Here is a 16,151-nt window from a genome sequence, read left to right as displayed (position 1 = left end):
CTCCAGAACCCACTGTGGCCAAGTGTCCAATGTCGGTGCAGCCGCCGCCTTAATTATGCATGGGTGTCTCTTGATTAGCCAGCTTCCCTTAGTCTTATTTTAGCCTTGTCCGAGGTCCTCTGTGTCAGGCCGCTGTGTGTACTCCCAGCCTACGCGTTGCTAATCTTGACTGCACTCGATCCCGCTTTCTTCTCTACTGCAATGGTCTCTATTTCCGCGACGCAGCCCATCCACTCTCCGCCAGCCTTCAAGCCAGTCGTGGGCCTCCTCAGGCGTCTCAAAAAAACATGTTTTCCCGTCGGCTACAACTCTAAGCTTTGCTGGGAATATCATCGAATAAGGCAGGTCCTTAGCCCTCAATGCTTTTTTAACTTCCAGGAAGGATCTTCGTCGCCGTGAGACTGTTGCCGTGTAGTCGGGGAAGAAGGATACCGTTGAATACAAAATGCGGATTGGCGGAGATATCCTTGCAGCTTGAAATATAGCATCTCTGTCACGGAAATTGAACAGCCGTGCGAGCACTGGTCTGGGGATGCTCCCGGTTTAGGCCGTCCACCCAGGACTCTATGCGCCCTTTCTACGGAGAAAAAGTTGGAGGCCCTTCTACTGTAGCCGGGTCTTTATAATGTCCTCCACGTAGAGATCCATGGCCGGAGCGCCTTCACTCTCTGGAATTCCGAGAATTCGGACGTTGTTTCTGCGAGAGCGTCCTTCCTGGTCGTCCAGTTTGTCCATCAGCAACTTATTTTCGGATTCGAGTCTGGACATCGTCTTCTTCAGTGCTGCAGAGTCCGTCACCAAAGTTTCAGTGACCTGTTCGACCTCTGTGACTCTGGTCGTTATTTTCTGAAAATCAGCCCTTAATAAAGATACGTCCGACGATATTGAGCCCAGTGTAGTCTGGACATTCATGAGGGCCGCCATTATGTTCTCCAGAGTCACTTTGTTAGGACCGTCACCTTCTGCAGCTTTTCCAGGGGAGTTTTTGCCCTCGGAAGCGGTGGAAAATCCTTTCCGTAAGCGAATTTTTCTACTTTGGCTTGAGTGTTCTGCGATCGTGGGGTTCTGCCCGCCATGATGTCTTCCAGGGCCGGTAGAGAATGGCTCTGTGCAGCAGCGCCTTCACCACTGGGGTATTCAATCCACGGGGCCCACAGCTCGACGAGGTGCTCCCCTCAGGCGTGGCGGTCGAGGAGCTATGGCAGGAAGGGGGGGGGGGCGGAACGCACCCGCCCGGCACCCCCACTGTCTGGTCTGGATCTCAGCTACGGAGGCCAGGCGCACGTCCTCCTCCTGGCACCTGCCCCCAACTACAGGCCGCTGTTTTCGGGCCCCCAAGGTCCCCCCCCCGGGTCGCGGGGTGTGGAGCCCGTGGGGCGCTCCGGCCGGGCGCGACTTACCCCCAGCGCAGCTACAGCACCTCTGGGCCCGCCTTGGATCTGGGCTCCTGGAACTCGAATCCCCGGCTTCACCTCTGGGAGTAGGCCTCACCCCTCCTCCGCCCCCTCCACCACTGTGTGGGCCGCTCGCTGCCACCGCGCAGGTGAAAATTTAGTCCCCGGCGTCCGCGTGTGGATTAGGCCGCGATAGCCTGCGGACCTTCAGTGCCGGCACCCGGTTTCGGATTTTCACCGGAGTTGCACAGGCGGCTGCCGCTTGGTCCTCGGCCCCATGTGTGGCTCTGGGGAACTGTATCAGGACGGATTAGTGATCGGATTAATAAGGAAGGCTACGTCGCCTCCGGAGCGCCTTCAGGCAGCAGCCATCTTGCACGCCCGCTCGGGTCATCATTTAAAAAAAAAAAAAATGTTTAAGCTGGAAATCACCTGCAAATATAGCAGTGAGTTACTGGGGATCATCAGCATCTGCAGAGAGAAGTAATCTTAGGGTTCTCTAGCATGAATGCATCGTCACGCTCAGCAGTATCAGCACACTTGCATGAAAAAGTGGCGATGAGGAGTGTCAGCCTGAGGAAAGCATGTGCAGGGACAGCTAAGGGGAGGCCTCATATGCAAAGATCTCATGTCTTGTTCTGAACACTGGAAAACAGACCAGCTGTGAATAACTAGGCGTCTTTGTCTGGAGAGACAGGTGTATACCAAGTGGTATTGAGAAAGGCAAGTGCCCCCTGTTGTATTAACCTTCCTTTCACCTCAGGCTATTTCCTTAGAGCATCCACAGCCATGCAAGCGACCAGGTGCTCTTTCGTAGTCACACGGCCATCCCGCTGCATGTACGGCAGACGTACCTTATAAGTTTATTGTAAGAAATTAGATTATTATTCAGGGTGGGTGACTTCAAATCTCAAGGAAAAATAACGCCTGTCAGACTGATAAGCTCAAAGTCACTAAATTAACCTGAGCTCAACTCCTGAAAGCCACGTCACAGAGAAAACAGGCGTAAGTTTAATTTAGGGCAATGTGTAAAGTATATGCAGTACCAAAACAGTAATAAAGTCGAAATGCAAAACAAAAGAAAACAATCCCAAACTGAATTAGAAAAGAAGAGCAAAATGTAAGTAGAAATAGTGCCAAGAAGCACTAAGTGCCAATGATAGTCAATGGCCATGGAAGACCAGGACCTAGGAACAATTTGCGAAGGAGCTCCGTCGGATACACTAGCCAGGTTCATCATGGTCAAATATTTTACCTTCTGACTTAGTTCTTTAAGTACCAAGTCACCACAGGAGTACACTTCTAAAGCCCCCAGGACCTCGGTGGAGGCACTAAGACTCACAGGGTGTAAGACAGAGGCCAACAGCAGGGTCCATTTCAGGCTCAGTTGCCACTGGTCAGTCAGCTTGACAATTACCGGAAAGGCTGCATCTCTGTAGCTGGAACAGGAGTTCAGCCTTATGACACTTCGAGTTCACTACTTTGTCATGGGTACAAGAGGGAGCAGGTCCAGTCCTTCAGGGCTCCTCTCGGGTCACAAACAACAGGTCCAATCCTCTTCTGTTCTTCCTCCGGTCCAAGAATGTTCTCAAGTGGGTTCCTGGAGGTGTCACATTTATGCCTAGCTTAGGAGGAGGGAACTGCTAATTTCTCCTAACACACCCCTGACTGGCACAACAGCTTCCTCCAAGAGGAGAACGCCTGTGCCATGTTGGATTTCCCTTTAAAAAGTGGACATTGGGATTGATTACAGTAAGGCAAAAAGGATGTTTTGAACAAGTGGGTAGGGTTGCCCCTCGAACTTTGAACATTGAACCTCCTGATTTCTGGAGCACTGGGACCAACCACCTAAGTTAATCTGCCAAAGATGCTACCTCACTGGGCAAGAAAAACAAGTTGGCCCCACACTGAGCTTTTTGTCACTCGAAAAGCCTGTTCAGTGGATCCTCACGGCAAGTCTACCTGATTTAAATGAGACCTTCCCAGACACAGACTGCAGATTTACCGACCCCGCTGGTTAATTTTGTGCTCCAAAAGACACCCAGACCCAGACTGCAGCTTTACTGACCATGCTGGTGAATTTTGTGCTCCAAAAGACACCAAGTCCAAACAAAGAACTCATGACTGGCCAGAGGAGTGAAAAGTACCCCGAAAAATACTTTACCTCTCTAGATGCAAAATCTGAACTTTTCCCACCAAACCCAAATGCTTCAGAGGGAACTCGTCCAAAGCCTATCTAGCTTCGAGAGGACTTGCCCTGATAAAATCTGCAACCTTGCCCAGCGGAAGGATTTTTTTTACTTATTTGAGAGACAAAGTCCTAAGGTAAAATCTTTGACTGGGATGAGCCTGTTTGGTGTAACCCATTGCGGTGAGCCTGAAATCGCACTTAGTTTCCCGGTAAACCTCAAAGAATGATTACTAATTGGCATTTTACTTTTTGTTACTTTTTTCCTTTAAACTTTAAAAATTCATATCTCCGGTTTCCTTACTGCATTTTTGTCATTTTGTTTATTCATTTGTAAAAATGTTATGAATTGGAGTGGGATTTTTATTGTGTTGTGTTTTGGGATTTTTACTTTTTTGAGTAATTCTGAATGCCTTACACATTTTCTCGAAGTCAACCCTGTCTGCTCGACAGGACCACCGGTTGGGCTCACATTTAAATTATTGAAATCTTTGCCTAGAACGTACAGTTTGGTGATGTTATTACTTGTGGTGGTCGACCACCCACCCCAATTATGAATCCACTTTATTATGGTTTCCTTTTTTTTTTACTTATTACCAAAAACTATGCATTATTCCTGCCCTGTGGATTGATCCAAATAGGTCACACTTCAATAAAACAATGACTAAAGGGACCGGTCCAAGGCAACCAATGGCTTAAGTGAGGGGCCCAAGGGCCCTCTTTATTGTTTCACAGCATTAGGGTGGCTCTGTCATAGCAGTGGACATCCATGGCATATTGTGAACATTTGAGACACTATTCGGACTATCCTTGGCATATGGTGGTAGACTCCCTGCCTTATAGGATTAACAATGAGCATGAAAAGCAAAACCTGTTGATGTGTTGTTGTCATATGTGTGGGTACTTAATTAAAATAACCAAACCAGCACTTACTAAAAAATGAACAGCTGGATTTTGAAAAGGACAAGCTTCGGTTTGTGGAATAGTGGCATATTCATCCAAAGTGTCATTTTATATTTGATAAAAGAATGTGTATATTTTCAGAATAAGATAAGCTGATATTCCAAACACAATCCTTACATTTTGGGAATATTATTAAATCTGATGCATGAGCGACAATTTATGCTGATTTTGTCTCCTTGGTAACAGAGAGCACTCCCTGCAATGGCTATTATTTTGAGGCTTGTGTGATTCTTTTTTATCTATGTTGAGAACATTTAAATAATAGAATGTGTACTGTGGTCTGTGACCTGGGCAAACAACGGTGTACCTCGTCTGCTGTTTTAAGGCCTCTGTCGCTTTGATGTAAGAGAATATAAGATTTGTCTAATTCTGTCTTCAGCCAGTGATTGAGAAATTAGTATAACTTTAATGTTTACTATCGCCCATTGCAAGTAATTTCTTATACTTATATACTGGCACTCTGGGAAACTACTTGGAAGGGTCGGGATGAAAATACAAAAAAAGGAAGTGGAATGTTGAAGTTAAGAAACATATTCATGCTGCAACATGACAGGTCACGTGAAAATGTACACTTAAATTTTGGAACTGCCTCCCAGTAGCTCTTTACCCAATCGTTAGGGCAATTGTGCTACAAACTGTATTTTGGGGACAATCATTCAAGGTGTTCTTTGCAATGATGTATGTCTGACAACTTTGATGCACGTAATGATTGCTTGGCACACACAAACGTTTTGGGATATTTTATCAAAGCTTTTACAGGTGCTCTGTATTTAGGATTGTTGTCATTGTTTTTCTTTTTTTTGGGAAGGTGGGGAGATTTGGGGGTTGAGTTGAGGACTGCCCCCAAATCCCCCTAGATGAAGTTGGGATTACTTGTTTCGCTCGCTCAGTCGAACGCAAAGCATGATTTACATTCTGCCACTTTCAAAGTTCATTAGCCACCACAAATCTTTGCTGCCTGTGTTTAGATACAGGATGATGGTGAGAAAGCACCTAGAGTTCCCAAATAGGTTTTAAGAATGAGACATTTCTATTTTGTGGTACACTATGTGCAAAGTTTCCCAAACGTGGCTGCAGAGTGCTGGTAGACGGTGTGGAAAGGGTGGATATTTAAATGAGAAGGGTCTGGTCTTCACTATCCAAGGTGAAGCTTATAAGAAAAAGTTGCAAAATTGGTTTTAAAGATGATTTGAGAAGTTTGAGAAAGCATGTGGTTCAGGGTTGACCTTGAGTGGGTGTGTATGGGTTAGTAATGCTAGAATTCCACAATGTGAGAGAAGCGTTAACTAGAAAGGGTGACAATATGTTGATAGTTACTAAAAACTTAGCATCCTGGTTCAAAAGAGAAGGAATATAGCCTCTCCAAAAGGAGTGCACAGCAGACTTATCCACATAAAAATATATTTTCCCTGTGTACATTTGTCTTAAAGGATTGAGCGCCCTTTGGCACTATCGATAAGATGCGTTCATTCAGATAGCCACAACTGTCAACTGTTCTGAATACAAGCACTGCCCTAAGCAATTGGCAATAGATTCCCTAGGTCCAGTTTTGGAAAACAGGGTAGTTTTTTCCCCATTCAAACATATTTAGGTGTAGTATGCATCCTCTTCATTCCTCCCAATACTGCTGCTGATTCTACTGCTGTATCGTATCTCAAAATGTTCCCTACCACACACAGGTCATTTTCAAAGACTGTCAAGAGAGAGGCCTTTTCAATCATAACACGGAATGCATCAGCTCTTGATTTCAAAGTCAGTGCTCTGTAGTGTGTTTATCTAGGTACCTATATTGATACTCCTATTTCTGACCCTTGTCCGGTTATTAATTTACTAATGGCCATACACCGGTACAGAAACCCGTCTTCAGATTAGGTCATAGCGCATGCTGTCACATTAAGCAAGCACTATCCCTTCAGCCCCCTAGAAAGCACACCGAGTTCTCAAAACAAATCAAACCTCCAACAGACCTGGGAAATCCCACGCAGCCATTGTTTTGATTTCGCTCGAGAACTCCTGCAAAGAATGTAAGAACGACCAGTCCTTATGACATTCTTGCTGACGTCTTATGTCCATCCTTACGTCAAACACGGCACCTTTCAGGTATAAATATACCGACGCTGCCCTAAGCTAAGACACGGTGGTGACGAGCTTGGAACAGCGCTACTTGCCGGAGAGCCCAGCTGATTCAGAAAGCCCATGGACGCTGCCCCTCCCTTTTGACGCGCTGAGAGAGACGCTGCCTTTTCTCCTGCCGAGAAATCCAGCCTCCGGCGTTTCCAGCCGCCCTCGCGGGTAACTGGGATATCGAGTCCTGAGACAGAGATACCAACCCTCCAGCCTTCTAAATCCCAGGTACTGAACTGACTAACCCCTTACAGAGAATTCTTGAGTCAGATTCTTGGCAACACAAACTTAACTTAAACTGCTACTTACTTACTCCCTCCCAAGTATTAGGCTTAGGTCAGGTACACCGGGGTAGGCGTAGTAAGAAGCACCAGTTGAGTACGATTAGTCAATGTATATATGTATGTATATCTTTGTGACGGTTCCCCTAGAATCTTTTATCCATTTTAAGTATCATATGGCTAAGAAACCATATAAATGCTTTTACAGTATTATTTTATAATTCTGTTTTTACTGTATGCACTTTACTTAACTATAAGTATTGCAATAATAGCGATTCATTTCTCTTGTATGAGAAAAAGAGACTGATCAATAAATAACATCTTTTTATTGAAACACGCCCATCTCTTATTTCTCTACAAACTGGTGAAACTAAGAATGCACGTACTGACTGAGTAAAATAGTTGTCTTTTGTTTTCACATGACTCTAGAGATATACTCTTGATTAGGGGAGAGCAAAGTTGTCATGTTCTATGGTTGTCAGAAACTAAATCCCTTCTTGTCTATCCAGGGAGGTGAAACTCCTCCTTGCCTATTCGAGAAAGTTTCTAGTGAACTCTGAGCTAGCTGGCACACATAACTTTAAGTCTAATATCGTCAGTAGAAGACCTAGTTAACCACAGTCCTACGTCTATACTATTGAAGATATTATTCCAATGCGCAGAGCCTATTGGGATAATAGGAACTACACTACAGCTCCATCTGCAAAGCAGTGATTCGAGGTAACCAGCGTAGCCTGGAAGACTGGAAAGTTCTACACCATTAACCATTCTTAGAGCTGTATTATATATAAAAATGTATCACTCATTTATTTTGACATTTTCCTGGAGAAACTGTTATAAAGCAGGGTAAAAACTTCTGTGAGCCTCCTCCTAATTGGATTTAGTCTACTGATGAATATACTGCCACAATCCAACATTTATGTCACATGTTTTATTGAATATTGTTCCACCTGACACAAAAATGATTTGAAAGAAATTTCTTTATAAAGTAGATTCCCTGAGTAGATGTGACATAATCGGAGTAAGCCGATCTGGGAAAAATAGCATTCTGGATATATTCAAACAGGACTATTCTGAGGCCGGCTGATGATATCAGGTAAGTTTCAATGACAAATCAACAAAACATTACAACACTAGTGCTCTATGACTCGTGGCCAAAAATGATGTCATAGTAAATCCATTTTACATGTCCCATGGCACCTTCACGTCATTTGAGACTGGAGAATTATGAAGTGAAATACTGAATGTGTGCCAAAACAGAACCTTCAATCAGAAGTTTGCTTAACCTACTGACCCATAGGACTTGGAGATCTTTACTATCCTGAAGGGTGGTAATATTTTAACAAGTATTCAGAAATAAAATGTTTTATGCATAGCTAAAATATATTAAACAACTGGTTTTGCAGACCTGGGGAAAAAATTGGGTGCCCAACACAGAAGACCTTCGCAAAAGTCATGATGTAATAGAATAATCCGATAGCATTTTAAACACTGTGTAGAAAAAGCAAGCAGAAAAAGTCCCCTTTTAAAGAAACCTTGCACCTCACTCTCAGAAGCTCTTTGCCTAGAGCCAGGGTGTTTTCAGACATCAAGTCACAAAGAAATCAAATTGCAGAAGACAGCAGGAAACAGAGGGACAAATCTACATTTATAGATTAAATCACTTCTGGAAAATCTCTCTATTCAGAAAGCCCCATTTTGTAAGTGTCCGAGGATATCCTAAATTGGTTGATGCCTTTCCAGAAAACTAGATCACATTTAAAAAAAAAAAAAAAGATTTCATGACTAGCGGCATCAGACCATTACAGAAAAACCTTTAAACTAAAATGCAACTATTCATCGGGTGTAACATGGGTGCAAAGTAGTCAACAAACGGATAAAATATGCACTAAAAATCCATCGAATTGTGCAGGTAATACATTCTGGGCAAAGTAACATGATAACATTTGCTTAAAATTAACCAAAATGCCTGGAGTAACAGAAGTGACATCACATGTCCTCTGACCTTCGCTTTCATTCACACACGCTTACACATACACACACATTCAAGCTTATAAACACACACTCTCATTAAAATACCCTCATCTGCAGGCACGTACACAGCATACATTTAAAAACATGTTTTACTTACTTTAGATGCCATTGAAGGTATTATTCCTGCTAATTGTACTCAATTGTTTAGTGAATAATATAATATTCATATATACTAATAGTGAATATATTATTCACTATTAGTAAAGTAAAATATTTACAGAAACCAAAGAGTGGAGCCTCAACTGATGTATTTAAGGACGAGGTGCCACTGGGTTCCTTGCTCGGATTTTGCCACCTCTGAGGCCAGAGGTTGCAAAGGCAGTGCTGGGGGTTGCAGCTGCGACCCCTAAATGACATCCATGCTTTGAACTTACACACACAAAATGAGTGTGCCATTTCGTGTAGCAAAGTTGTACTGCTTCTGAAAGGAACTGCGTCTCAGCAGCACACTTGTCTATATGTTCGCTACCTCATTTATTTGTTGGTTCTTCGATATAAGCTACTTCACGATGTTGCACTGATTATTACTACCTCATTCACTCGTTTAGTCATGTAAGCTGCACCCAGCCACATTCTACACCTAGACTACACTGTTGTTACCTAGTACATTCTGATATGTAAATTTTGATTCCACCTAACCGGTTCTACCTCTCATATTTCGTATATGGTGTAAGCTGACTGCTACCTCGCATATAGGATACATTAGGTAAGCTGCACCTACGCACTGTTCTGTTTTTGGATTGCACTGACTTCTACCTCTTATACATTTGGTCACTCACTAATGTCATTCCTTTGCCCTGTAACTAGCGGCTGACAGTTTTTATTGTCGTCCTATCTCCTACACCCAACATCACTTCATTCTAATATGGAGCTCAACGGCAAGCACACTTTTAGAATTAACTACCCTTCCACTCTCTCCAAAAAAGCCACTAAACGTTTTAAACATAACTTCCGGAGGTTGCACCCTGAAACACCCTTTGCTGACACCTACTTCTCACCGGGTAATGGAGCCCTGAATACTGATATCATCTTCCACACCGCACGCAGAGCCCAATGGAGAAAAGCGTTCCTATCCCTACTAACCGTCTCCACCACCAGGAAAACAACTCATGGCCTAACTCTCTCTATCACACCTTCCCACCTCTTCCCTGGCAGGACCACCATTACTATCTACAATAACAGGATTGTCCTAATTCAATCTACGGACAAGAACCTGGAACTACTAGACAACCTGTTCCCCAAGTTCAAAGAGCACCTTTCCAAGCTGAGGACCCCCACCCAAAAATCCACAAGCACTATCACCCCTGACGTCGCAGCCTCCACCTACAACACCTCTACCCCCAGCACCCCAGTAAATGGCCCACCTGCTGTTAACGCCCCTCACTCCCCTAGGACAGTCACAAATCTCCCCACCTCATATACTAGCCGCCCATCTAACATGACCCCTCTTATCCCCACTCATACTCCCTCCATCCCACTCCCCCTGACATAACAACTCCCACCCACATCACGCCACCATCTGAACACACTACCGCTCGGAGTTTATCCACCCCCCCTCCCATCCCCCCCACGGCAGACCCCGCTCCCTCCCCAGCCCCCTCCCCACTCCCACCCACGAGTCTCTCACACCTGACACAACAACTCTCACCCACAACACGCCACCATCTGAACACACCACCATTCGGAGTTTACCCACCCCCCCTCCCATCCCCCCCACGGCGGACACCTCTCCCTCCCCAGCTCCCTCCCCACTCCCACCCACGACACTCTCACCCTCCCAACAAAAGATACAGAACATACCGTCTCCTTTACCTTAGCATCCCTCTCTCCCTCCTCCTACTCTCAGCCCTCACTACCCTCCTGTCTCCCCCACTGTCTTCAGCCTTCACTCACTCTTCTATTCACCGGCACCGTCTCCCACTGACGTCACTACCTATGCCTCCCACCCACCGCCTACTTCACCTACTTCACCCACACCCCTCGTCCACAAACACGCCCACACTTTGAAGGTCATCCCACTCATTAGCACCGCAGAACCTTCCAACAACGCTAGTATATCCCCCCTTCGATACCCTGCCCGCTTTCCAGCTCACTACACAACCATTCACCAATGGCTCTCATCACCAACGCCATCCCCAATGCTCCTCCTGACCTGACTTTATCCACCCTCCAACAAGTCAAAGAGGATATTCTACAAATCAAAAAAGATGTCCTCTCAATCAAAGACCTTCTCTCATCACAGCCCAGTCTACCTCCCATCATCCCTCTTCCCTACAAACGACGCACCCGCCCTACATACCCTCGCCTCCAACGACACCCGCGCTGGCCGACTATCCCCGTTCGCAATAACTCCCACCGCCCCCGTCGTGTCCTCAACCCATTGTCGGACCGCGACCTATGCTCTCTCCTACGCTCTTATGGCCCAGGTCCGGTAAAACACATATCCAACACACACATCCCCATACCCACAATTCTTACAAACCCTCTGAGGCTCCCAACACTCAACAACAGAGGTTCCGTCCCTAACAACCTCAGAAAAGTTCCCCTCACTCTAGAAAGCTCGACCACCCTTCTCTCTCCCAAACTCAAATGCATCCTACTCAACTGCAGATCGGCCCAGAGACACTCCTCCGACATCGCTGATCTCGTCTCAGCTAGGGATCTGGACCTAGCCATTCTAACAGAAACTTGGCTTACTGAAGCCTCTATCCCGATTATGGACATACTAGTCCCCCCCAACTATCACATCATTAGGCTAGACAGGTCTCCAGGCAAGACGGGCGGGGGAATTGCATGCATTTTTAGGAGCAACCTCTCCGTTACTAAAGTCACCTCCCCCTCCCTTTCCTCCTGTGAACTCCTCTGCCTCGACATCGCCAGCGAGGGCAAACAAGTTTGTGCTTTACATCTCATCTATCACCCGCCTGGTGACAATCTCATATTCACCCAACAACTCATGGACATGATCACTTCCAATGCCGGTCGGCAGACCACCCAAATCTACCTGGGTGACTTCAATCTCCACTGGAACGATCAGAAAGACACAGTGGTGAATAGTCTCAAAACTTTCCTTAATGCGCTTGACCTCACCCAAATATGCGATAGACCAACACACAACAAAGGCTCGATACTTGATCTCATCATTGCCAAAGAGAATTCTACACAACTGGAGGCGATTCTACCCTGCGACTGGTCAGATCACCACATTATCACCTTCTTTATCAATGAAAAAGTTAAACCAATCCCGGCTCAACCAATCAAATCCAAAACATGGAAAAGGGACATGAAGAATCTTAACCCCTCTACCCTGCCTCCCCACATCGACAATCTCCTCCTTCCCCCTTCAGGTGCCTCGGATGTTCAATCACTGACTGACCACTACCTTGAATCTATGAATACAATAGTCAATGAAGTCGCCCCACTGCAATTGAAGAGAGTCTCCACCAAAATTTCTAACCCCTGGTATGACGATAGACTCAATGACGACAGGCGTACTATGCGAATGGCTGAGCGCACCTGGAGATCGGACCCTTCAGCACTGCACCTCAAAAGGCTTAAGAACAAGAGAAATGCCTACTTCAGGAAAATAAAGTGCACAAAGTTAGACTTCTTCAGCCGCCAGTTAGACCAAGCAAAAAACAGGCCAAGAAAACTGTTCGAACTAATCAAGACCCAAACAAAGACACAACCCTTACAATCAAACAACACAACAAGCGACACCCCACACTGTGAAGCCTTCTCTGCCTTCTTTAAGCTAAAAACTGACAACATAAGAAATGACCTCATCATGGATGTAAGCCGATTCCCCAACCACACCAGAATGGCTAACACTCAACCTAAAAACAAGGCATCTTGGCTGTACTTCAATACCTACTCGGAAGAAACAATACACAAACTGCTCTGCACCTTGAAGCCCTCTAATCACCTCACAGACCCTCTACCTGCTAATGCTGTAAAAGACTTCATCCCCTTGCTCCTCCCTCTATGGACCAAAATCATCAACTGCTCCCTGCAACAAGGCCTCATTCCAGACTCCCTCAAGGTGGGGCAAGTCACGCCTATACTCAAGAAACCTACAGCTGATCCGTCTGACCTAAACAATTACCGGCCCATCACCAATATCCCCACCCTGGCCAAACTGCTGGAGAAATGTGTCCAACTCCAACTAACAAAACACATTGACCAATTTGACCTCCTCAACTCTCATCAATCAGGCTTCCGAGCGAAACATAGCACGGAAACAGCTATGACACACATAATTGATGACGCCCTCCAAATTCTTGATCGCAATGAGTCCTGCCTCCTCATCCTTCTTGACCTCTCGTCAGCGTTTGACACGGTCAAACATGAGAACTTGCTGGAGCTGCTAAGCACTAGAATGGGTCTATCGGGAACTGTTCTCAAATGGTTTTCGTCCTTCCTGCACAACCGGTCTCAGAAGTTCAAGATCGACAATGTGCTATCTTCACCTGTGCCTGCAGATCTAGGTGTTCCACAAGGATCCTCCCTCTCCCCCACATTGTTCAACCTCGTCATGGAACCGCTCGCCACCTTGCTCCAAGCTTCCAATGTCCAATTCCATATGTACGCCGACGACACACAACTTTACCTAAAGCTTCAATCCCCGGAAGATATCAAACATCTGAATTCCACGCTTATTAACACTGAATCTTGGCTAGCCGATAATCACCTCAAACTAAATGCTCTGAAAACTGAGTTCCTACTCATCTCACCCCCGGCGAAAATTTCCACCACCCAAACATGGCTCAATAACCTAACAGCACTCAATGTCCAACCCACCATCGTGGACTCAGCGAAATCCCTAGGCATCACACTCGACGCCAAGCTCAACATGCAGCAGCACGTCAGCAAAGCCACAAAAGCAGCTAATTTCCAAATCAACACACTGAGGAAAATTAAACCCTTCCTCCCTGCTGAAGACTTCCAAACTGCTGTACAAGCGTTAGTCATCCCTCGAATAGACTACGGAATTGTGGCCCTCAGCGGACTCCCGCTATCCACAACAGCACCCTTAAGAGCCTCCCTGAACGCTGCCGCGAGACTCATTACTGGCTCAAGAAAACATTCGCATATATCCCCAGACTTAAAGTCCCTAAAATGGCTGCCTTTTGAAGCCAGAATTCAGCTAAAAATTGCAGTTATGACACACGCGGCCGTGCACCACAATGCACCCAACTACCTCGCTCAAAAGTTGTCTATATCAGGAGGTTCGAGATCCAATAGAAGTTCAAAAAATCTACTCCTGAAACCTCGTAGATTCCGGAAAGAGAAAACATACAAGCGCTCCTTCTCAGGAATGGCACCCAGGATCTGGAATGCGCTCCCCCCTGAAACCAGGCGCATCTCCTCCACTGCACTCTTCAAGAAAGAGGTGAAAACCATCCTTCTGGCCAAGATCTCCTGAACCTTATAGGTGCTGGATCAGAGACCCTGCACTGCTTAGTATCAATGCTCACCTTGTCCTTTGGCACTATACTTCTACTTGATGGGGACACTACTACGCTACTTTCTTACTACCGACCAATATATGATACACGTTGGTTCACTGATTCACTCTCCCGATGCCCCCACTCAGTGCTCTCTCTATACTAAAACATTGGTATAAGCCTTCCACACATCCAAGGTGTACCTGAACACCTCTGTAGTGGGATCAATGACTTGTGCCGTCTTATATTACTGGTTTACCTGATTGTATATTGATATGTTTTATGTATGTTATTCTTATCCTATCATGTTAGTGACTACTACACTGCTCCCATTACCTCTGTTAATTCCTACTGCCCCTACCCTGTCTTTGTGAAGCGCTCTGATATCTGTAAGGATCTTGTTCGCGCTATATAAAACTTTGAATAAATAAATAAATAAAATACAGGGTGACAAAACAAAAGGCACACAGAAGTGAACAGACCAGAACCCCACAAAAGCTAATGGTGTAAACACTCCCACAACTGTCTGAAACCCAGACATCTCGGGTTGTCATCACCTGGACACATATGATGATGGACAGGCAGGTTATCTCAGACATTAGCTGACCACAGGCGTCATCCAACTACAGAGTCACAAGTGGGACTTGTAAAGTAGACTTCAGCTACTGCGAAGCAGAGTCAGTGGGGAAATGGCTATACTCATGAACCGCCTTTAACAAAGTCGACCACAGAAATGACAAATAGTGGTATACACTACTGACCTCAGCTGGTGTCTAACCAGTTACCCTCCACAGCAGCAGTGTTTTTGTAATACTTTCGAGCACATATCAAATGTATTATAAAATGAAAATAAAAAGTAAGCAAATTAACCATTCTACCCAATACATTGAAACATGCTGTCAGAAAGCACTTACTGTCGCGGATGCTGTCCCAGTTCCACTGGTCGTTCTTGAAGAACTGGTGTTGCTTGATTTCTTCCACCCCGTTTCTTCCTAGTCGCTTCTCCCTAAACATAGCAAGGCATCAGCATTAGGAGAACAAGTCTGCTTTGGGGGTTCATGACATTGTCGGACCAAAGACAAAGCAGTCGCGAGGCACCTTCACAAGCCTACCCTGAGAGAGCAAGGGAGCTTGGCCCTCACCGGCCACCGTTATGGCCTGACTAACCGGGGCCTCCTCCCATGACCCCCGCTCTGGGTGTGCGTTTCACTCCCTTGGACGCAGGGCACCGACTGGGGCTCGCTTCCTGCCACGTGTGGTGGGGGGGGGCTGTGTTCCTTGTACATTGCGTGCGGCGAGGGCACTAGCATTTTAAATAGAAAAAAATCTCCTCTAGAACTGCTGGCACCCACGATGCTGCCAAGCCATAGGGCAAGTCTTAGCGACAGAGGGGAGGGCGCAAGAATGTGATAATTCATCGCCAAGTGCGGCGGCACAAAAATGCAAAAAGTAAATACATACACTCTGTACAGTCCCAGGATTTAACCCTTGCGCACCAAATGAGAAACTCCTCAAAGGGCGAACAGCACGGGCTGTGTTGGAAATAAAGAGCATTTCATCCAGCACAAGAGCCACTTGAGACCCAAAATTAAATAAAAATGAAAAACAGTAAAGAAACCAAGTCATTCCACGTATCACATCCAGCGCGAAACGGGTAATCAAGTGGACATGAAGCGCCCATCAGTTTTACACAAATCCCTCGGGGACTAGAACTAATATA

General features: G+C 45.7%; 1 protein-coding gene across 2 annotated transcripts in view; it reads right to left on the bottom strand.

Annotated features, from left to right (window-relative positions):
- ROCK2 (Rho associated coiled-coil containing protein kinase 2) overlaps nt 1-16,151 on the bottom strand; it is a 663,375-nt gene that overhangs the window by 245,948 nt on the left and 401,276 nt on the right. For both annotated transcript variants that reach the window (XM_078647798.1, XM_078647799.1), the window contains exon 8: nt 15,346-15,437. In XM_078647798.1, the coding sequence (XP_078503924.1) occupies nt 15,346-15,437 (92 nt within the window). The remainder of the gene's footprint in view (nt 1-15,345; nt 15,438-16,151) is intronic.

This window comes from Lissotriton helveticus, chromosome 6, assembly GCF_964261635.1.
Source record: "Lissotriton helveticus chromosome 6, aLisHel1.1, whole genome shotgun sequence".
In the NCBI taxonomy this organism is placed as follows: Eukaryota; Metazoa; Chordata; class Amphibia; order Caudata; family Salamandridae; genus Lissotriton; species Lissotriton helveticus.
Note: the sequence above shows the minus strand (reverse complement) of the source record. Positions and strands in the feature narration are given on the sequence as shown.